General features: G+C 36.9%; 1 protein-coding gene and 1 long non-coding RNA gene across 4 annotated transcripts in view; one reads left to right on the top strand and one right to left on the bottom strand.

Annotated features, from left to right (window-relative positions):
* Positions 1-23,467, top strand: part of CUL5 (cullin 5) — a 95,639-nt gene that overhangs the window by 50,871 nt on the left and 21,301 nt on the right. The window contains 6 exon segments of the mRNA XM_038536286.1: positions 458-603; positions 687-767; positions 16,693-16,786; positions 18,150-18,280; positions 18,528-18,635; positions 21,853-21,917. Coding sequence (XP_038392214.1) covers positions 458-603; positions 687-767; positions 16,693-16,786; positions 18,150-18,280; positions 18,528-18,635; positions 21,853-21,917 — 625 coding nt within the window.
* On the bottom strand, positions 8,564-22,704 carry LOC102156093. Of its 3 annotated transcripts, XR_005359339.1 has the most exons (6): positions 22,553-22,704; positions 18,560-18,621; positions 14,646-14,859; positions 11,864-11,973; positions 11,432-11,490; positions 8,564-10,049 (listed from the first exon to the last, which is right to left on the bottom strand). It is a non-coding gene; the product is annotated as an uncharacterized LOC102156093 (long non-coding RNA). The 3 variants fall into 3 exon arrangements; XR_005359338.1 differs by lacking the exon at positions 11,432-11,490 and having other exon boundaries at positions 8,567-10,049; XR_005359337.1 differs by lacking the exons at positions 8,564-10,049; positions 11,432-11,490 and having other exon boundaries at positions 11,629-11,973.

The following is a 23,467-nucleotide window of genomic DNA, read 5'->3' as shown; positions in this document are numbered from 1 at the left end:
CCTAACTTCCCATTCTACCTTGTTTTCTGTTAACCTTACAGTCCACACAGACGACCTGGTCATTTTACTTTGACTTGCCCTGGTGATTTTGTACTTGAGAATATTTACTTACTTGACTAGCTTTTGTGTAAATTCTAGTTTTTCCTTAAGACCCATCTCAAATCCCATCTCGTCTGTGAATGGTCTCTTGACCATATAGCTGAAAGTCATTCTCTTTTCTCTTCAGAAATACAATAGCCTGTGTTGTCTGTACTGTTTGCCACTTTAGTGCTTTGTGCTGTTACCTTTTTAAAGTCTCTTATGGAGAAGGATTTTGTCTTCTGTGATATATGTTCTCTTGAGCATTGTCACAATCCCTTGCACATAATGACTCCTCACTATTTGTTATTTCATTTATTGTACTCAAATTACTGATTTGAAACATACTTAGAGTAAAATTTTATTTTCTGTTTTTCAGTTAACCTTTGTTCTAATCCTGAGGATAAGCTTCAAATTTATAGGGACAATTTTGAGAAGGCATACTTGGATTCAACAGAGAGATTTTATAGAACACAGGCACCCTCGTATTTACAACAAAATGGTGTACAGAATTATATGAAATATGTAAGTCAGAACTTAGTATATGTGATAATTTGAGCCATTCTCTTGATATTCTTAAAAATGATTGCTATTTTGCTTCTGGGCAGGCAGATGCTAAATTAAAAGAAGAAGAAAAAAGAGCACTACGTTATTTAGAAACAAGACGGGAATGTAACTCTGTGGAAGCAGTAAGTAATTGTGTGATTGTGTATTCTTGGAGATTATTTGAAGTACAGTAGTCCAGGGATGGCAAATATGTGATACAAGTATTATTACTCATCCTTCTCATGCCTCTGAACTATATTACTGATTGCATTTAATACTCTTTCCTGGGTATGCCAGAGCACAGCTGCAGAAGGCACCTTCTTCAGAACTCATTCTTTTGAGCTAATGTGCAAGATGAGATCTGTTTGCCATCCCTACTCCAGATTTTACTACATTTAATGTACTTAATTTTTAAACAGTCTTCTTGTATTATGTTTTATGTGTATCTATTTATCCATTTTAGTGATTTTCATGTTGCAAGTAAAATATGCTCCCTAGAGATACAGTTGATTCTTGTTAGTGATTATGTTCTGTAAAGTGGCTGTGAACACTAAATTACAGAGTATGGATCAAATCATTACTTCTAAGGAATATTTATTCTTGTTATGGGAGGATGTTTTCAAACTTGTCATGAGATAAAATGATAAGAGAACATCAGTCTTTATATTGTTACTTTGTTTTTCTTTATACTGTAAGTTACTCAAAAACAGCAACAAAAAAAGCCTGATCAGAGATAGTAGCCTTGCTACAGTATCTGTCCTGAGTGTTTTCTTATGGAGAATGACCCAAACATGCTATAGTAAGGAAAATAAGAATCAAGCTTGGGGAAAGTCTTAGAAATTGCTCAAATATAGCATCATTATTTCCTCTAATTACCCTTCAGTCTTTGGAACCTAGAAACAAGATTTAGATTTACATTCAAGGAGGTGACATTTGCCTATAACTAAACATTTTCCAACTGTGGATGGATTTATTTATTTGCTTCTGACTTTTCTTTGGCTATTCCATCTCGAGTGATAGTTATGTTTATGTCTTGTTCAGAAAACAGGTTGAATTGATTTTTTTTCCCTTGGTTTTCTGTTTATTTGTCTTGCTTTTCATAATGTACAGTATGTTTCCTCTTTTAGTGGTTAAAATAACTTTAATGTTGGCCAGAAAAGGGGGCTAATTTCATGGATATTTATAGAAATTCTCTATAGAAATTGAAAGCCAGGCTTGGGCTTCTTTTCAGAATGCAGGGAAAACTGTTGCATGTTTTTTCAGCACGTATGCCATGCTCACAGTTTTTCCTCAGTGAGGTTAATCTGGTGACAGTATGAAAGATTAATTGGAATGAGGAAGAGAAGAGTGATGGGGAGGTTTTTGTAATAAGAGAGAAAGACTTCGCAGAGGTGGAAGATGATGCCCTATGGGTGGGGCTAGATATTAAAGGGAAAGGAAGCAGTAGTGTTTCCGAGGCTTTAGCCTAGGGGAGTTCCGCTGCTCCGGAGAGGTCAGGTGGGAGAGGACTTCTCAGTCCTGAGGGAAAAAGGTGAGTTAGTGTGAGGAGTTTTGAGTTGATTGATGTGCCATAGCATCTGGATGGGGATGTTGCAGTTTAGTAAGATAGAATTGTTTTTCTTCTCTAGTGTATACAGCTTAGTTGTATCATATGCAAGTGAAGCTTGAAGAGATTCAACTATAGATGTCTAAGAATAAGAGAAAGCAGAAAAAGAGGATAAAAATGGTGAAAATAATCAAAGACACATGACAGTTGGTAGAGAACAAGTAAGCCTCCCATTCTACTTCAAACCACACACATGGGAAAAGTTAAAATAGAAGATGTGAATTTGCCTTTCCACAGTTACCAAATAGTGTGGGCATCTCCTCAAGCTGAAGGATTTTAGAGTTCAAAGATGAGTTTTTTTGTTACTGTTTTCAACAGAGACCGTAAGTGCAATACAACATGCTTCCAAAGAAACTATACTTTATTGAGGATGTAAGTGGTCTTTTGTGTGGTTTGTTTTTATTTTGTTTCAGTTTTCTGCTTCTTTTTAAAAATTAACTCTTGACTCAAGTATAAAATATATATACAGAAAAAGTGCACAGATATCTAAAGTATGCATTGTCACAAAGTGATCATACCTGTGAAATCACCATAATAAGAATTACCAGCAATTCAGAAATCATTCATCAGGCCCCCTCCAAATTACTATTGCCATCTTTTTCTTCAAAGGTTGTCCAGTCTCTTAACTTTTAACAACATAGATTTAATATTCATCAGTGACTATTATGTAGTTTGTATAAAGTCCTGCTATAAAGTATGAACAGCATTATTTGAATAGTTAGTAAGAAACAAATCACTTTCCGTACTATAATCTATTCAGAACAGACTTATTGCCCTAAATTCTCTGAGAAGAATTATCAGCCATCAGAACATGCAATGCTATGTGCTTACCTCTTAAACTCTTCTTATTAACGGTTGACAATTACAATGTAGAGAGAACATATTTTACTGTTACAGTCACTTCATATGGGGCCACACTATAATACACACCAGAATTTAAGATGAAGTATGTGTATTTTTGGCATTTATGTTTTTCTCTGTAAATTAGCAAATTATTATGGTTAGTCAGTTACCTTCCTTGTGTTTAGTTAATATGAATCAATTTCAGTTTTTTAAACCTGACTAGTTTTTAATATATGCAGAAAAATAAGTTTTTGGACCAGTATTATGTATAGTAGAGAAAATCTCATCTAGATAGTACCCAGTTGTGAGGCCATGCCTCATAAAGGTCAGATGGACATTTCAAGTAATGTTACTATAGTATGCAGCAGCTCACTGGATTCTTTCATTATTTTTCAAAGTTTTATTTTTGTTATCTTGAGTATTCCAAGCAGCTGATTACATCATTGCAAATGATGACGCTTCTGCCTTTCTAATATTAATGTTTCCTATTTCCTTCAATAGACTAAATCGATTAATAGTTAATTTTGGAAACATGTTAACAATGGGGAATCCTTGTCTTCAGTCTCTGATGGGAATGCTTCCACATTTTCTTCATTAAGCATGGTGTGGATTTTGGCATGATGTATACAGTTTGTTTTTTGGGTTTTTGTTTTGTTTTGTTTTTGTTTTTTTGGGGTTTTTGATGTATGCATTTTATTAAGAAACTATTCATTTATTCTTCTGTTATAGAGAATATTATCAGAAATGTTATACTTGGGGTGCCTAGGTGTCTCAGTCTGTTAAGCATCTACTTTCAGCTTGGGTCATGATCCTGGGGTCCTGGGATCGAGCCCCACATAGGGCTTCCCTGCTCAGCAGGGAGTGTGCCTCTCCTCTCTCTCTGCCTGCCACTCCCCCTGCTTGTGCTCTCTCTCTCTCTATCTCTCTGTCAAATAAATAAAATCTTTTTAAAAATGTGTATACTTTACTCCTAAAGTCAGTATGTTATTTTTAATGGAGAAACACTAGAGTCATTTCCACTAAGATCTTAAACAATGCAAGGATGCCCACTATTTCTGCTATTTAACATTGTATAAGTGGTTTTACCCTTTACAGTTAGGTTAGAAAAATCAATTGGAAGCATAAGAAGGGATGAGCAGTAGTAAAAGTCTCAGTTTGGAGATGATACGGTAGTATATTTGGAAAACTCCAGACAATCAATGATAAAACTAACTCAAACAATAAAGCAAATAATTTTACAATAATTATAAATTTAACATACAAAAACCAATAGTTTTCTTATACATAAATAATAAACAAGATATATTAAGGAAGATATCGCTTATAGTAATAACAAAATTAAATATTGGGGGTAAATTTAACAAATGTATGAAATCTATAAAAGGAAAACTTTTTAAACATTCAAAAAACACAAAAGTAGACTTAAACAGATGGAAAGTCATCCCTTGTTCTTAAATTCTGTGGCTTCTAAAGATGACCATTCTTCCCTAAATGAATTTATAAATTCACTGTAATGCTAATGAAAATAATAACTATTTAATAAAGTTCAGACAAAAAAAAATAAAGTTCAGACAAGTTGATATGAAAGTTCACAAGGAAAAATAAACGTGTAAGAATAGCCAGGAAAACACTGGAAAAGAAAAAACTATGCGGAGAAAGCCCTACCACACATTAAAACATCCTCTATTAAATAGTGTGGTAATTGCACATGAATGGATACTGGATCAATGGGGTGGAGTAGAGAGTCCAGGATTTTATGTGACAAAGGTCAGATCTCATTCATTAGGAATAAAGATAGGCTTAAAATATGGTGGTGGGACAACTCAGTAGTCATTTGGAAAAAGATGATTTTGTATATTACAGTATTCCGAAGAACAAACACCAAATGGGTCAAGAGTTGAAATGCTAAACATCTAATCATATAGGTACTAAAATAATTCTTCTTTAACCTTGGGAATGGCTTTTTAACATGACCCAGAAATCAGACCTAACAAAAGGAAAGATTGGTAAATTTGACTACATTTTTAAAATTGCAAAAAGAACCATAAACAGTCAAAAGAGAACTGACTGGGGAAAAAATATTTGTAATATGTAACACAGAGAGGCCTATTATCCCTGCTATATAAAGAACTTTAAAATTAAACAAAAATGGATAAGAATCTGATATAAAAATGTTGGGAAAAGATACAGATGACACAGATATATGACTTATACTGGCCATCAAACATTTGGAAAATACTCAAACTTCTTGTTACAGAAGAGTTCTGCCTTATAAATAGGGAGGGAAATTGACAATCACTATTAGGCAGATATCACAGTAATAATTGTTGCAGACCGGCTTTGCTAATGAATATCAAAATTAATGGCCAAAAGTGTAAGAAAAAATGCCGTACTTTAATAGTTTCAAAATATATTCCCCAAGATATTTACTAAGGGAAAAATAGTTTACAACGGAGAAGCCCAAAAGACACTATCTTAATCAAGGTTAACATCACCAGTAACAGGACATACTGATGTGATGTACCTCTTGATATGTGCACTGAGGAGAATAAATACCGCATTCTTGTGGTATTCTCATCAAAAAATGTATAACCTTATTCCTAATGAGAAAAGATTAAATAATTTCTTTTTATTAAGATTAAACAATTTCAATTCAATTGAAGGACGGTCTAGGCAATAACTGACTAGTATTATTTGAAAGTGTCCAGATCATAACAGACCAAAAAGGTGAAAAAAGAGAAAGACCAAGGAACTACCATAGCCTAAGGGAGAGTAGGAGGTCTAAGCACCAACTGAATGCAGTGTGGGTTTGTTAAGATCCTGGAAAAGAGACAGTAGCAGAAAAACTGGTGATGTTCTAATAAGATCTGTAGTTAATTCATAGTAGCATACTGTTTCCCTAATTTGGGTAGCTGTACTGTAGCTGTGCTGTGTAGGACATTACCATTAGGGGAAGGGGCACCTGGGCGGCTCAGTGGTTGAGTGTCTACCTTTGGCTCAGGGTGTGATCCTGGGGTCCTGGGATCAAGTCCCTCATCAGGCTCCCTGGGGGAAAACCTGCTTCCTCTGACTATGTCTCTGCCTCTCTGTCCTTGCTTTTGGTATCATATTCAAAAGAATCCTTGCCAAGTCCTATGTTAAGGAGCTTACATAAGCCCGTGTTTTCTTCTGGGAGTTTTGTGGTTTCAGGTGTTATGTTCAAGTCTTACTCCATTTTGAGTTAATTTTTGAGTATCGTGCAGGATAGTGGTGCGGTTTCATTCTTTTGTACATGGCCGTCCATTTTCCCAGAACCATTTATTGAAGAGACTCCTTCCCCATTGTGTATTCTTGGCTCCTTTGTTGAGAACTAATTGATTGACCATATATGTGTAGTTTTATTTCTGGGTTCTCTGTTCTGTTCTGTTGATCTCTGTGTCGGCTTTTGTGCTGTTTTTGAAACTTTCCTGTAATGCTAAAATCAAAATAAAATACAAGGAACATGTTATGAAGAACACCTTTTTACTGTGGGAAGCATCAGTGGATTTGAGCACATGGGATTTTCCTCCATTGAACTAATTCAGTAAATCACATCGACAGAGTTCCTAACACTAAACCATTCTCTTATTTTAGGAATGAAAGCAGGGTCCCGTTTTTTAATGAATAAACATTTGTACCCCAAAGGGATTTTGACATCCTGTATAGTCAATAAAAGTTACTCTCAGGATATTCCTCTCATAGTTTTTGTTTGTTTGTTTGTTTGTTTTTGAGAGAGAGAGAGAATGAGAGCTTATACACTGCAGCAGGGGAGGGGCAGAGGGAGAGGAGGTGAGAGAAAATTAAGCAGGCTCTACACACAGCGTGGAGCCGGGTGCTGCAGTTTACGTGGGACTGCATATATCTTTTGGAGTTACTGTTTCATTTTCTTTGGATAAATACCTGGGTATGGAATTGCTGGATCATATGGTAGTTCTATTTTTAATTTTTCCAGGAACCTCCGCACTGTTTTCCACAGCAACTGCACCATTTTACTTCCTACCAGCAGTGCACAGGGCTTCCCTTTCCACAATATCTTGGCCAAGACTTGTTATTTCTGGCCTTCTTGGTCCTAGCCATTCTGACAGGTGGGAGATGATAGCTCAGGTGGCTTTGGTTTGCATTTCCCTGATGATGAGTGATGTTGAGCATCTTTTCCCATGTCTGTTGGCCATCTGTGTGTCTTCTTTGGAAAACCATCTGCGCAGATCTTCTGCCTAGTTTTCATTTGGATTGTTTATTTTTTGCTGTTGAGTTGTAGGAGTTCTTTGTTTATTTTGGGTATTAGCTCCTCATAGATACATGATGTGCAGTGCTTTTTCTCCCGTTACTAGGTTGTCTCTTCATCGTGTTTGTGGTTTCCTTTGCTGGGCCGCAGTTCTTTGGTTTGATGTAGTCTACTTGTTTATTTTTGCTTTTGGTATCATATTCAAAAGAATCCTCGCTAAGACCTATGTTAAGGAGCTTACCTAAGCCCGTGTTTTCTTCTGGGAGTTTTGTGGTTTCAGGTGTTATGTTCAAGTCTTTACCCCATTTTAGTTAATTTTTGAGTATCGTGCTGGGTAGTGGTGCGGTTTCATTCTTTTGCATGTGGCTGTTCAGTTTTCCCAGTGCCGTTTATTTTTTTAATTTTAATTTTTTAAAGATTTTATTTATTCATGAGACACAGAGAGAGAGAGAGAGAGAGAGAGAGAGAGAGAGGCAGAGACACAGGTAGAGGGAGAAGCAGGCTCCCTGCAGGGAGCCCGACATGGGACTCCATCCCGGGTCTCCAGGATCACGCCCTCAGCCGAAGGGGCGCTAAACCGCTGAGCCACCTGGACTGCTCCCCAGCGCTGTTTATTGAAGAGACTGTCCTCCCCCATTGTGTATTCTTGGCTCCTTTGTTCTGAACTAATTGATTGATCATATATGTGTGGTTTTATTTCTGGGTTCTCTGTTCTGCTCTGTTGATCTCTGTGTCGGCTTTTGTGCCAGTTACCACACTGTTTTGATTACACTAGAGCTTTGTGATACAGTTTGAAATCAGGAAGGTGATGCCTCCAGCTTTGTTCTTCTTGCTTAGGGTTGCTCTGACTGTTGCTGGGTCTTTTGTGGTCCTCTACACGTTGTGGGATTGTTTGTTCTTTATCTGTGGAAAATGCCATTGGACTTTTGATGGAGATTGCATTGAGTGTGTATGTTTTTGTTAGTATGGACATTTTAATGCTATTACCCTTCTGTTCCATGACCAGCGGACATCTTTCTGTTTATTCGTGTGTTCTGTTTGTTTCATCCGTGTGTTAGGGTTTTCAGTATACAGTTCTTTCACCTCCTTGGTTAAATTTATTCCTAGGCATTTATTCTTTTTGATGCAGTTGTAAATGGGATTATTTTCTTTGTGATAGTTTGTTATTAGTGCAAAGAAATTAACAGATTTTTGTATATTGATTTTATATCTTGCAGCTTCACCAAATTTGTTTATTCTGACAGTTTTTTGGTGGCATCTTATCTGTAAATAGTGGAGTTTCACTTTTTTCATTCAATCTGTCTCAGCTCTTGTTTGTCTCTCAAATCTTTATGCTGTACAAGCAGTTGATTATATTTTTAATAGCACCCAGGGAAGTATGTGCCAAGTCCTTTCAGTGTCCCAGTGTAAGTGGTTCTTTACAGATTAGACTCATGCTATAGAGAGTGAATTGGTGCTGGTGTTGCTCACTTTTGTTTTATGGAATATGGTCAGGGAAAGTCTTTTTCAGGGAGTGATATTGGAGCTAAGACCTAAATGATAGGGATATAGTCTTGCAAAAATCCTGAGAAAGCTCTCCAGATGGAGGGAAGAGCGAGTGTACAAGCTGTGAATCAGGAATGAGCATAGCATGTTTTAGGAATAGAAAAAGGTTAGTGTGGCCACAGTGTGGTGGGTGAGGGGACGCGAGTGCTCCAAATAGAGGGGAGAGGGAGCAAGAGCTCAGTGCAATGGGCAGCTGTTCAAGGGTTTTAAGCAAAGAGCTGATATGACCTAATTTTCATATTATGAAAGAGCATTTGTGTTGTAGTTGGGTATTTGAAGTATGAACTATAAGTGAGAGGTGTTGATGGCAGTGGAGGGATTGAGGATGTCTTTTGGAGGGAGAACTAGTACATAGGTGCTGTCATTGTTTCTCTTTTATAAGTAAGGAAACTGAGGGTCAGACAGTGCAGGAGGTTAACCTCAGACAGCCAGGACATCGTGAAGCTGGGCATCTAATTAAGTCCAATTCTGGGTCCTGAGTTCCTAAGTATAATGTGAATAAGCACGTAGGAGCTGTGTAAGGAAGAATCAAAAAGTCTGATACATAAATTTGAATATGTGTATGGCACTCACACATGTGTAGTCCACACTCTTGGTTGTAAGGAGCAAGAACACATCTCAGACAAAAAAGGTAAATGTATTAGGTCATCTAAAATCCACTGTGGGAAGTGCAAGGATCACATTAACATGAAGGCTATCTGGATTTAGTGTTAGTGTTTCTGTTGTTGTTGTTGAAGTGGGGGCTATGGTTGCTGCCAGACTGTCCTTCAGTTTGTGACCTGAGAGAAGATAGGAGTCTCGCTCCGAGGTTTTAATGAGCCCAGCTTGAGCTGAGGGCCCAGGCTTGGATCAGATGCTTTATGCATCTTTGTGCACATGTACGGGCACGCTTCAGTGTCTGTGTATGTGTCTGAAGCATGTATAATATAGTAGAATTTGATTTATCTAGAGGGTAACCCTTAAAGCAGCCTTACATTCTTGTAATTCAGTGGAGAACCTGAAAAGTCAGCCAGTGCAAGAGTCCTGAGTGGCTGAGTGTTCTGCTGGAAGCTGGGAGCCCAGGGTGCTGGGTTTTGGTGATAGGACCACTATAGAGCCCCACTCAGATCCAGTTACGCACACAGTTCTAATAAGCTTGATTATCGGTGGATGATCCTGTAGCACATGAGCAGCAGAGTGTTTTTAAAACTAGGAGAAAGAAAAAAAAATAATAATAAAAAAATAATAAAAAATAAAAAAAATAAATAAATAAAACTAGGAGAAAGGCTCCAGAGCTGTCTGCTGGAGAGACATGATTGACAGAAGAAAGTGAAACAATAATAAAGAAGTGAGAAAAAGATTTAAACTGAAGTAACTTTAAAACCTTATCCGGCAGTCCAGGTGGCTCAGCGGTTTAGCGCTGCCGTCAGCCCAGGGTGTGATCCTGGAGACCCAGGATCGAGTCCCACATCAGGCTCCCTGTGTGGAGCCTGCTTCTCCCTCTGCCTGTATCTCTGCATCTTTCTCTCTGTGTGTGTCTCTCATGAATAAATAAAATCTTTTAAAAAAATAAATAAAAAATAAAACTTTTTTTTTTTTTTTTTAATTTTATTTATGATAGTCGCACAGAGAGAGAGAGAGAGAGAGGCAGAGACACAGGCAGAGGGAGAAGCAGGCTCCATGCACCGGGAGCCTGACATGGGATTCGATCCCGGGTCTCCAGGATCGCGCCCTGGGCCAAAGGCAGGCGCTAAACTGCTGCGCCACCCAGGGATCCCAATAAAACTTTTTCTATGACTATTTGTGTTTTAGGTGATTGTCCTACTTACCTTGGCATTCCCTGGGGGCATTCAGTTAATATTTATTATGCACTTAAAATATGTTAGGCCTTGTGTGAGTTGTGGGTAATAATACTGATTTGGTTCCTGGCTTCAGAGTGACACTAAAATAAAATAGGTTGTTTATACAGCAGAGTAAGGGACTAGAGAATGGATTGGTGGTAGCAAGTCTTCATCACTTCACAAAGACCAAGGCATTGACAGGGAAGGAGTGTATTCTTTTATTAGGGGCATATGTGTTGGAATCAGGTGAGGATTTGAATTCCTTTGTTGTCATTTTACAAGCAGTGCGCTTTTTGGCAAGTTATTCAGCCTTTGTAATCTATTTTCTTAACTGTAAAATGGTATAATACCCAACATGTGTTATCAGAGTTTAGTAAAACACTGTGCCTGTCATGGTAGTTTTTACTGTTAGAGCTCAGGTTTGGGGAACGTGACTGATTCTAAGACAGTTAGGAACTATCTTAGTGTTCACATGAAACATTGATTAAAAAAGCTAAGTTAGTACCCTGGTCACAAATCACAGATTATAAACATTAGAGACAGTATTTGTTAACTGTTAGTATTTTAGTATATTAAGGGTGATTTCGAAAAAGTCAAGGTGAGTAAGTCTGAGTCTTCATTGCTCTATATGGTTGCTATGTAAGTAGTTGAGAAATGAAGGAAGTACCACTAGGTATAATGGTAAATAAAATAAAGAAATATTAACCAAGCTAGAAAGGCCAAGGGAAATTAATTTTGAGAATAACCTACCGTGCATAGATTAAGTTAATTCTTGAGAACGTTACAGGTATCCGTATATGGCTGAAGACCTTATAATAATAAAGTAAAATCTTAAAGTGGAGAAACCTAGGATAGTTTTTAGTTCATTTCCTATTTAGAGTTGAGCTAAAGCAAATTATTACTTGTACAGATTTAAATAACAAAAAATTAGAACCATTCTTGTTGCTTTGTAATAAGTTTCAGTGAAGTGGAATTTAATTGTACAAATTGAATACCAGTAAAAGAAGACTCTACTACATCACTTAGCCTCCCTGTCCCGCCTTTCATCTTCACAGACCTATACATCCATTCATTCCCCAGATACTGAGTGCCCGCTGTGTTTTATGGCAGGCATCATCTTTGAAGAGTTTTGCTATAGAGGAAGGTAAAACATCAAGCACATTGATAGTTAAAGTGTTTCACCTTGCAGACCTCTGGGGAGAGATTTCTCTGGATTTAGAAGTTGTGCTCATCTCAGGCAAAAATACAGGAGTTGATGGCATGTGGCAAAAAAGTTTTTTTCTTCACGGAAGCTAGCAAAAGGAGACAGAAAGGGAATACAAGGTGAGAGAGATCGTTTATCACTACCCTTTCCATTCGAGATGTATTTTACAAATAAAAGTATATATTTAGGGTTGATTCTGTACATAGTATTTTGGTAAATGATGGGAGAGAAATATGAAAGAGAAGTAACGTGGTCTCTGCCCTCACGGAACTGACCTTCTTGATAAGATAAGACTCATTTGCAACAAGGAGAAACCACCTCGCAGTTTCCCTTTCTGCCCACATAGAATAGTTCTCTAAAGGATTTTTCATCTCCTGGGGATTTATATCATAATTAATCTCCTTATTTAAAAGAAAAGCCTTGTTAGGAAAGTTTTCAAATATTTATAAAAGTAGAGAAAACTGTACAATGAACCCCAGCCCCCGGTTTTAGCCGTGATCCTCATCTTGTTCTGTTTGCTTGTTGCCTGTTTTCTTTCCTTTCCTCTTCCCTTTCCTTCCTTCCTTCTTTCCTTCCTTCCTCCTTATTTCCATCTTTGAAAAGAAATTTATGACATCATGCATATTTTGCCCTATAAAACACAGAAGTTTATTATAACATGATTTCCAATGTCTATGTATTTTATTATATATATTTAGTAAATGTACCTAATGTATTCTCTAATAATGGGCATTTTCATTATTGTTATTATGTAGTTTATTTCTTATGAATAGTATTTCCTAGGACATCCTTCTATGCCTTTATCTCTTTAATATTTTTGTGTACACATGTGACATTCTCTTGGAATGGAATTTACTAGAAATGAAATTGCTGAAGCCAGGGGTATGCACCTTTTACAAATGGCTACATAATAATACCAAACCGATCTTCAGAAAGGTAGTAATTCTTAACTTTCATCAATAATGTGCCTGTTTATCTTTGCTAATCTGGGTTTTGTCAGTCTATTAATTGTGACAAACTCCTAGTTTAGATTTTTAAAAAATTTTATGGGGGATCCCTGGGTGGCGCAGCGGTTTGGCGCCTGCCTTTGGCCCAGGGCGCAATCCTGGAGACCCGGGATCGAATCCCACGTCGGGCTCCCGGTGCATGGAGCCTGCTTCTCCCTCTGCGTATGTCTCGGCCTCTCTCTCTCTCTCTGTGTGACTATCATAAATAAATAAATAAATAAATAAATAAATAAATAAATAAATAAATAAATAAATAAATAAATAAATAAATAAATAAATAAATAAATAAATAAATAAATAAATATTTTATGTGCATTTAAAAATTACTGAGGCTAAGCATCTTTATTATTACAGACCATTTATATTTCTTCTTTTTTGAGTTCAGTCTAATCTTTCATAAACATCACTTTCATTATTTTACTTCTTTATTCAGAAACCATAGTAACATTATTTCTTATATCTAATGTTCAACACTCTCCATAATTTGGCCCTAACCTATTTTTCTAACTTAATACTGTCCAGCAAGAGTCATTCTACTCCAGTAAATATTTCCTCATTCTTAATATTCTATTCATTTTTTTTCTTGGATTCATGTTTAAGAATTTTTTAACTTGTTTTCTTAGTGTTTTACTTTCTATTTTTCCTCTACCTGTTTAAATCCTTTAGAATCCTTATAGTCCATCTTGTGATAAAGTCACTGCAAATTCATTAGTTTCCTCTTACTTGAATTCCCACTGTACCTCTTGTTTCTACCACTAGATTTAGTAGCAAATTATAGCTGTGCCTGGGGCCATGAATACACAGCTATGGACAAACATAGTCTCTGCCCTCGTGAAGTTGGTAGTATATAATATGGATGCATTTCCACATCTTTGCAGGTTGAATTTCTTTTAATGTTCCTCTGTTATATGGGAATTATACGCAAGTTTTAGATATATACTTACATGTCCCTAGCTGGACTGTAAGATTATTGAAGGTATAAACCATGTTTTATACTTCTCTTTTCATTACAGCACTTAAGCCTGTTCTCAGCATGTAGCCATCACTAAGTATATGCTTGCTCTGTTACTTAGTAACAGAAACTGTAGACTGTGGAGTCACAAACCTGGCCTCACTTGACAAGACCTGGTGACCTGTGTAACACTTAGCCTCTCTGAGCTTGTTTCCTTATGTGTTAAGTATCTGCTTTATAAGGTGGCTGTGTGATTAAATAGGATAATGTATGCAAAGCACTAGCACAATGCTTGGTACAGAGTAAGTGCTCATTAAAAGATACCTGTGATAGTAATTAGAATTAGTTCTCTCAAACTAGAAACTGCCTCAACAGACTCCCTAGCTCCTGTCATCTAAGCACATAGTAGATTCTGCTCACTTTGTTCAGTTATCTTGTCCTCCTTTTCATCCTCACTGTAACCCACAGTAAGAAAGACATTTTGTTTTGTGGCTTAGTAGACACGGCGCTTATTTGTACATATCTAAAACGTTCTATGAAATCTTATTCAGTGTTATCATGTATGATGCACTCTTCTTTTTTCTGTTCTGTGTTGTTAAAGCCAGTTATAGCCGTTGACACAATTCAGAACAGTTGGAAACACGCTGGATTGTTGGAATTTGTAAAAGTTGGACTACTACACTTTACGTTCAAGTGTGACTTTTCAGTGAAGTAGAAACTGGGGATGAAGTGACAGGCATGGGGCTCATTCCGACTGCATGTTCTCTCTCTTCCCCCTTAGTTCTATGTACTTAGATTGACCTGTTCTCAGTCTGGCCTCGCTGCCGCGGGCGGGAGTGCTCGGCCATCATGTTCCAGAGCTGGTACAGGAGGAGATGACTCAGGAGTTGGGACAGACCTTCCCACCTTGGCAAGGCAGAACTTCCTCAACGACTTTTTGTGTGTATTGTTTCTTTTAGAAAATTGACATCCATGGGTTGTAAGTTGGTTGTTAGCATCATTCTCAAAAAGGCACCTGAAAAAAACTTCTATTACAGAAATTTTTAAACATTGAAAACGTAGGCAGAATAATATAATGAATCCCCGTTACCCAAATTTAGCTTCAGTTGTTATCAGCATCATGTCAATTCCAAGGAGAATTTTTAACAAAGAACTTTTTAAGATAAATACCAGCCTTAGTGTGCCATGCTTTAGTGCTCACGACCTATTCATTTTATTTGATGCCTGCAAGAAGAATATGTAATTATATGACCGGAGGGACAGTGGGGGGGTGGGATGGATGGGGTTGACTATATTGAGGATCGCCTAGAACACCAGACCCTGGCCATGTTACTTGGAATATTTCAACAGCCGTGTTGACCAGTCTACTGTTGGGGGAAATAGAAGTTCATTGCATTGACCTTCTGTTTAAAACCTTTGATTCTTTCTTCCCTACCCTACCTATAGAATAAAATCCCAAACCATAGATTGTCCTTTATGATCTGGCTCCAGCCTCCCTTTCTAGTTTCTCTTCCAGTCTCTGTTTATTCCCTGCTATATTCAGCTTCTTATTCCTACAATACTCAGTCCATTTTGGACTTGTGATTATTTTTCAAGATTCAATTTAGATTTCATCTTGTAGATGAGACCTTTTTTACTACCTCAGAATGAAGTACGTAGTTCCTGTTTTTTTGTTGCATGTAAGTGTGTGTGTGTGTTCTGCCACTTAACTGAGTTGTATTTTATTTATTTATTTTTATAAATTTATTTTTTATTGGTGTTCAATTTGCCAACATATAGAATAACACCCAGTGCTCATCCCATCAAGTGCCTCCCTCTCTGCCCGTCACGCAGTCACCCCCACCCCCTGCCCACCTCCCTTTCCACCACCCCTAGTTCGTTTCCCAGAGTTAGGAGTCTCTCATGTTCTGTCTCCCTCCCTGATATTTCCCAATCATTTTCTCTCCTTTCCCCTTTATTCTCTTTCACTATTTTTTATATTCCCCAAATGAATGAGACCATATAATGTTTGTCCTTCTCTGATTGACTTATTTCACTCAGCATAATACCCTCCAGTTCCATCCACGTTGAAGCAAATGGTGGGTATTTGTCATTTCTAATGGCTGAGTAATATTCTATTGTATACATAGACCACATCTTCTTTATCCATTCATCTTTCGATGGACACCGAGGCTCCTTCCACAGTTTGGCTTTTGTGGACATTGCTGCTATAAACATCGGGGTGCAGGTGTCCTGGCGTTTCACTGCATCTGTATCTTTGGGGTAACTCCCCAGCAGTGCAATTGCTGGGTCGTAGGGCAGATCTATTTTTAAACTGAGTTGTATATTAGTGTATGTTTCCTTTCTTCCTTATCCTTAATTAGATAGTGCTCCTCCTCCAAAGCGGGGATTATATTTTAGTTTTCTTTTTCTCCTAACCACTTCTTTTGGTGCCTGCACGTAGTAGGCATCCAGGGATGGTTTGTTGAATGACTGTATTTATAATTTTAGAATTTAATTTTAACACATGTCCTCTCCAGATAGAAATTCATCCAAGTTTATTTTTCTCATTTTGTTTTGCATATTTTTCAGTTTTTTTTTTTTTCCTCCTCTCCTTGGGGACTTCTGTTAAAATTTCTAAAGAGAACATAAGTTCTGTAGCCTTTTTCTTGGGGTAAATATACCTTAGTAAATTAGTATACAGTATTCATCTTCGATGTTCCTATACTAAAAGTAAGTAAAATCTACTTTCATTATACTTAATTTCTTGCTATTGTTGAACAGTATGGTTTTATGGAGCTAAAAAGCAAAGTGGGGTGGAATAGGTTTGTGCTTACAGTAGCTTTGACCAATTTTTTATATATTTCAGCTCATGGAATGCTGTGTAAATGCCCTGGTGACATCCTTTAAAGAGACTATCTTAGCAGAGTGCCAAGGCATGATCAAGCGAAATGAAACTGAAAGTAGGTAAAACATCTCATAAAGTTCTCGTAATCTTTTAAGAAGTATCTTTGAAGCAGATAACTTTTAATAAGTTGCTGTTAGATCATCCTTTTATACATAGGTATATTTGTTACAGCAAACTGTGCTTAAAGAAAATGATAAAATATTTGACACAGCAGTACTGTAAAGACAGTTACAAACTTAGATTTTAAACATTCCCCCCTTAGGTATCAGTACTTGTGTGTAGAGGATGGGAGTGGATTTCAGTTTGTTCTCAGATGTAAGGCTCTGCTTTTAAAGACGAATTTAAATGATAAACATCTGGGAGAGGATAGAATGAGGTAGTTGACTTTTTGTGGAACTTTGTGGTGAATATTTGTAGAAAGTAATACACATGTTAATGATCTTTGTGCCTCTCCCCTAAAATATGTTACAATTTAAGATTTCTGCAAATGTACTTTCTTGTTACTGACATGTTTTCTTAATCAAGATATATTTTGGGAGGTTGCAAATATATTACAACCAAAAGGAATATGGTAGAAATAACCTATATTCTTACTACATGGAGATAATAACTTTTAACACTTTGATTGTATTCCTCTCCGGATTTCATTGTGTATATTTGCAAGGTCATATTTAATCTCTAGTTTCATTTAAAGTATGTATTTCAGTTCACTTAGGTTCATACAGTTGTGGTTTGGTAGTGAAAAAGCTCATGGGCATAAACGAAATATTTGAATTTTTGTTTGCCAAGCTAAATAGTTATTACTGATCCATGTTGGACTCCCTTCAAAAGGACTTATTTAGTGGTAACGGTTCTGTGCAATAAGATTTTTGTGAAGATCAGTTAAATGGCAAAACATGAGAAGGTGCTTTTATACCCCGAAAAATTCCTTCTGAATAGTTTTATGTTATCTCAAATACACTTTTATAATCATTACTTTGAATAGTCTAATATGATTTTTTTTTGCCACTTGATGATGTGGTGCTATGTATTTAATATTGTATCTACTTTATGGAATATATTACCCTTCTGCATAAACTTTTGTCCTTCTTTGAATAAAAAATATTCCATGGAGTTGAAGGTCAAATGACTTGCTTTTTAAGAGGAGTTAGATTTTGTGATGTGTGATTACTTTTAATTAGAGTTTCTTTTAAAAATAATTTTGGCTAGACAGAGAAGGTAATCAGTAGGTTATAGTACTTGGTATAACAACTCTTTAAACTAATTGTACCCACAGAATATTGTTAAGGTTCTCAGTTTCCAACTAATATTTCTCCAGACTTTTACCATCCTAGGCATTCTAGACCCAAGATACAAATCAAAGAGAAAATTTAGTTTGATGGATGAGATGATTACATGAATGCATTCTGTCGTTTCAGAATTACATTTAATGTTTTCATTGATGGACAAAGTTCCCAATGGGATAGAGCCAATGTTGAAAGACTTGGAGGAACATATCATTAGTGCTGGCCTGGCAGATATGGTAGCAGCTGCTGAAACTATTACTACTGTAAGTTTCCTCAATAGCAGTAATGGATGTATGTCAGGGTTTTTAAAATATGGGACTGGATATTTAAAATAGCAATTGATGACAAAACAATAATGTTGGAACACTGTTGAATATCAAGAAAAAATTTTTCAGAGAATTTCCCAAATTTTAGAGCTATAGTGCTTACTTAAAATTACGTTTATATGTTGTCATTTTTGGTATTTTCTTTTTTAAAAACTCAATTGAGTATAAAATATTTTATTTTTAGGACTCTGAGAAATATGTTGAGCAGTTACTTACATTATTTAATAGATTTAGTAAACTCGTCAAGGAAGCTTTTCAAGATGATCCGCGATTTCTTACTGCAAGAGATAAGGTATATATTCTTATATATTAACACTATTGTCATAATTTACTTTTAAAGAGAAGCTTGCAACATGCTACTAAATTACAAACTAAAAACCTAACAACTCAGATTTTTTTTATCAGTGGAGGACAGTCATTTTTATTATATTTGGTTGGTTATATGTTTTTTATAAGAATTAGTTATGCTTATGAACTAGAATCTAGCTAGAAAATTGCTCTTGGGATGCCTGGGTAGCTCAGTGGTTGAGTGTTTGCCTTTGGCTGAGGGCCTGATCCGGGGTTGGAGGATCAAGTCCCACATTGGGCTCCCTGCATGAGCCTGTTTCTCCCTCTGCCTGTGTCTCTGCCTCTCTCTCTGTGTGTCTCTCATGAATAAAGAAATAAAATCTTAAAAAAAAAAAAAGAAGAAGAAGAAAATTGTTCTCTTCCTCATTTTTGGGGGAATGTTTAAAATTTTTTTTTAATTGAGTATCTATTCATCTATCCTTTAAGACCCACCTCAAAGTACACTTCTGGAACTTTCTTGATACCCTGCCTTCCCCCACATCCTGTCCCTAAGTAGTGTTTAGATTCTTCTGTCCTCTTTTCATAGGACTCCGGGGTATTATGTCACATTTATCCTGCTTCTCTTATCCTTTTTCCTGTCCTTATTCGTATGATAATAATAAAACATAGTATTATCCTTAGGGTTTTATCTTTTTAAGGTTTTGTTTGTTTGTTTGTTTTTGTTTTTGTTTTTGTTTTTAATTTAAAGCGAGAAAGTGTACATAGGGGATGGGAAGCAGGAAAGAGAGACTCTCAAGCAGATTCCCTGCTGAGTGCAGAGCCCAACGCAGAACTCAATTCCAGGACCATGAGATTACAACCTGAGCTGAAAAAGAGTCAGATGCTTAACTGAGCCACAGGGTTTTATCTTTTTTTTTTTTTTTTTTTTTTAAGATTTATTTATTTATTTATGATAGAGCGAGAGAGAGAGGCAGAGACACAGGAGGAGGGACAAGCAGGCTCCATGCCGGGAGCCTAACGCGGGACTCGATCCTGGGACTCCAGGATCGTGCCCTGGGCCAAAGGCAGGTGCCAAACCATTGAGCCACCCAGGGATCCCCGGGTTTTATCTTTTTAAACATCATAAATATCACAAACCTATCTCTAAAAATTACCATCCATTTTTTCACCTTCATCTACCTTTCTTATTTCCCAAGTTAGATTTTTTTTTTTTCCTTTCTGTAGCTCTATAAAGACAATCAACTTTCTCCAGTAGGGTTTTTTTTTTTCTCACTCTGTTTGTAGGTAGAGAGAGAGTAGGAAAGAAGTTAAGGGAGGATGGAGGCAGTGAGTTTGAAATATTAAATGGAGTGGCCAGCAAAGCCTTCATGGAGGGGACATTTGAATCAGCATTGAAAGTGATTAGGAAATAAAATCATGTGGTTATCTGGGAGAAGAGGGGACAGCAGATTCAAAAGCTGTAAGGCAGGAATATACCCATCCTATTCCAGGAACAGGAGAGAAAAAGGTCACTGTGGCCTGAGTGGATTGAGAGGTAATAGGAGGCCAGGTCATGTGAGACACTGAGCTGTGGAAGGAGTTTGGTTTTCACCCTGAGTAGGATTGAAAGTCATTGGAAGGTTTTGAACAGAATGGATAGGATTTGCATTTTTACAGGATCCTTTGGTTGCTGAAAAAAAAAAAAAAAACAAAAGACTAAAGGGGGTCAAGAGAAGAAGTAAGAAAATTGGCTAAGAACCTATTTAAATAATTCATTTATAGGTAATGATGGAGGCTTGGCCCAGAATGATAGTGGGTAGGGGTCTTTAAAATTGGTTGAATGCTGATTATGACAACAAACTATACACAATTTACTAATTAATCAGATGTAAAATGTGCTAAAAAGAGACAGTTGGGGATGACAGTTTTTTGTTTTGCTAAGAAGCACATGCTTGCTGAGATGCAGAAGACCAAAGGAGAAGCAGGTTTTCGGAGGGATGGCTGTAAGGAGATTAGGAACTCAGTTTGGGACTGTTAACTTCGAAATGTTTATTAAACCATCCATGTGGCAATGTCAAGTTGGGCATGTAAGGGAAAGAATAGACCCGAAATAATAAATTTGGGAGCTTTAGCGTATGGGTGGCATTTAAAGCACTGACACTGGCCATGACCACCAGTGTGTTGAGTAAAGATAGAAAAGAGAGGGGATCCCTGGATGGCGCAGCGGTTTGGCGCCTGCCTTTGGCCCAGGGCGCGATCCTGGAGACCCGGGATCGAGTCCCACGTCGGGCTCCTGGTGCATGGAGCCTGCTTCTCCCTCTGCCTGTGTCTCTGCCTCTCTCTCTCTCTCTCTCTCTCTGTGACTATCATGAATAAATAAATAAAACCCTTAAAAAAAAAAAAAAAAAAGAAAAGAGAAAAGATCCAAGGACTGGCCTGGGGCACTGTCATTTTTGTTAGGAGAAAGATGAAGAACCAGCTTTCATGCAGAGAGAGGATAACGGGTGGAATGACCAGGAGAGTACATCATCGTAGATGACAAGTTCCAGAGGAGGGTGTGATGTGCTGGTTTAAAATGCTGTTTTGTCCGTTAAGGTGGGGATTAAGCTTTGTCTTCAGCAGCATGGAGGTTGTGTGTGACTTTGGCAAGAATGATTAAATTGAGCAGTGGTACGAAAGCCTGGTTGGGAGAGTTTTTCCAATAGGAGTGGTGGTAGAAAAAGTGGAGACCATGCATTAGGTAATTCTTCCAGGAGTTTAGCTGAGAGAAAGAAGTGACACAGGAGCTGGAGATGAGCAAAGGCAAGAGAAAATGTTAAGATTTAAATAATGATATGTTTGGAGACACCTGGGGGGCTAAGTCAGTGAAGCGTCTGCCTTCGGCTTAGGTCATGATCCCCAGAGTCTTGGAATCAAGTCCCATGTCGGGCAACCCACTCAGTGGGGAGTTTTTATTAACAATACTGAGCCACATTCTCAGCTCTAGGTCTCACAGGGGAGGAAGTGTAAGAGGCTGAAGGGAAAGGCAGTGTATGAAGGATGTTCTGGGAGAGTATGTGCACAGAGTAGTTGTCAGGCACTGTTGAGACCCTCCATGTGAAAATAATGATAGTCCTGATGTGAGAGGGAGCACGCTAAAGTCATGACTTAAAAACTTCTATCAGGACACAGACACCATTAAAATATTGAACTGTATTTTAAATATTAAAAATAATGTTCATTTCATTGTAAATTCTTTGCAGGCATATAAAGCAGTTGTTAATGATGCTACCATATTTAAACTTGAATTACCTTTGAAGCAGAAAGGGTAAGTTTTTAAAAATCATGTTTAAAATTCTTAACTTTTTCAGAGTGTATTATACATTATTGGGTATGCATAGTGCCCTATCTCCCTAAAACTATTAGATTTGATTTTTGTTGCTATTCTTTTTTTTTTTTACTTTTATGATTTTTAATGCTGCCTTTGAATATTAAAAAGTCTCAAATTATAATTTCATATTCTCTCCATGGTGACCAAAAAATGTTGATCTTACTTTTTTACGTAGAAAAAGTTTTTTTTTTTTTTGAAAAAGTTCTTAATCTTTTTGAATCTCGAATAAATAAAATCTTTAAAAAAAAAAAAAAAGATGTTTCAGGCACCAGTAACTTTCACTCCCTGAACACTTCAGTATGTAGTCATGAATGGAATTTGGTGTCAGTTTAGGTTTTCAGATAAAATTTACACACTGGTGTGTGTATAAATCCTAAGTGTACGGTTTTGTGAGATTTCACAGATGTGCCCCCCGCCCCAGACCTGTGAAGATGACAGTGAAAATCCCCCATGCACATCCCATGTGATCCTACCTCGCCTCCTTCCGGAGTAGCCACTGTTGTGATTATTTCAGCATAGATCAGTTTTGCCTGATCGAGGACTTGATCTAAAAGGAATCCTACAATACGTACTTTTGTGTGTAAAGCTTCTTTCATCCATTGTTTTTGTGAATCACAGTGGTCCTCTTTTCCCAGCTGTTGGTACTGCTTTACCCCCACACCAGTAAAGCAAGGGAGTGTTGGTTGATCCACATTCTTACCAACATTTAGAGTTGTCATTTTAATTGTAGTCATTCTAGAAGTATGTAGTGATGATCTCATTATGGTTGTAATTCCATTTCTTTCATGACTGTTGCTGCTGAGCACTTTTTCCTGTACTATTTGGCCTTCTTACATTTTCCTTTATAAAATATCAATTCTGCATTTTTGCCTGTTTTTTTTTTCCATTGCATTATTCCTTTTTATTAGGGAGCTATAAAGGTTCTTTGGTAGTCTGTATATAGATTCTTTGAGAGGTACTTGCTTTTCTTTTATGGTTCTTGCTTTTTGGTTTTGTCTAGAAAACCTCGATTTCTATATGACACAAAGATAATCTTTTGTGTCTTCTAGAAGCTTTATAATTGTAGCTTTCACATTTAGTTCTAAGATCCATCTTTAATTAATGAATACTTATAAGTAGGGGGTTAAATTTAATGATTTTTTTTCTTTTCCATATGGATAGCAAGTGTTCTCATCACCATTTATTGGAAATATTTTCCATCCCCACTGCATTGCTTTGGTGCCTTTTGTCAAATATCAAATGACCTAAAAAATATGTGTGTATTTCTGGGCTCTCTATATTATTCCATTGATTTATTTGGGTATCTGTAGGCCATTACTACATAGTCCTAATTAATATAGTTCTGTAGTAAGTCGAGTAGTATAATTTGTTCTTTTTTCCATGAACACTTGATGTTCCAGTATTTTGCTAGAATATAGAAGTAGAATTGATTTTTGTGTATTAATTTTATATCCTGTTACCTTGTCAAAGCTATCAGTTCTAATAGT

The sequence above is a fragment of the Canis lupus genome, chromosome 5 (genome assembly GCF_011100685.1).
Source record: "Canis lupus familiaris isolate Mischka breed German Shepherd chromosome 5, alternate assembly UU_Cfam_GSD_1.0, whole genome shotgun sequence".
Lineage (NCBI taxonomy): Eukaryota > Metazoa > Chordata > Mammalia > Carnivora > Canidae > Canis > Canis lupus.
The sequence above is the reverse complement of the archived record's forward strand: the minus strand, read 5'-3'. Positions and strand labels throughout refer to the sequence as shown.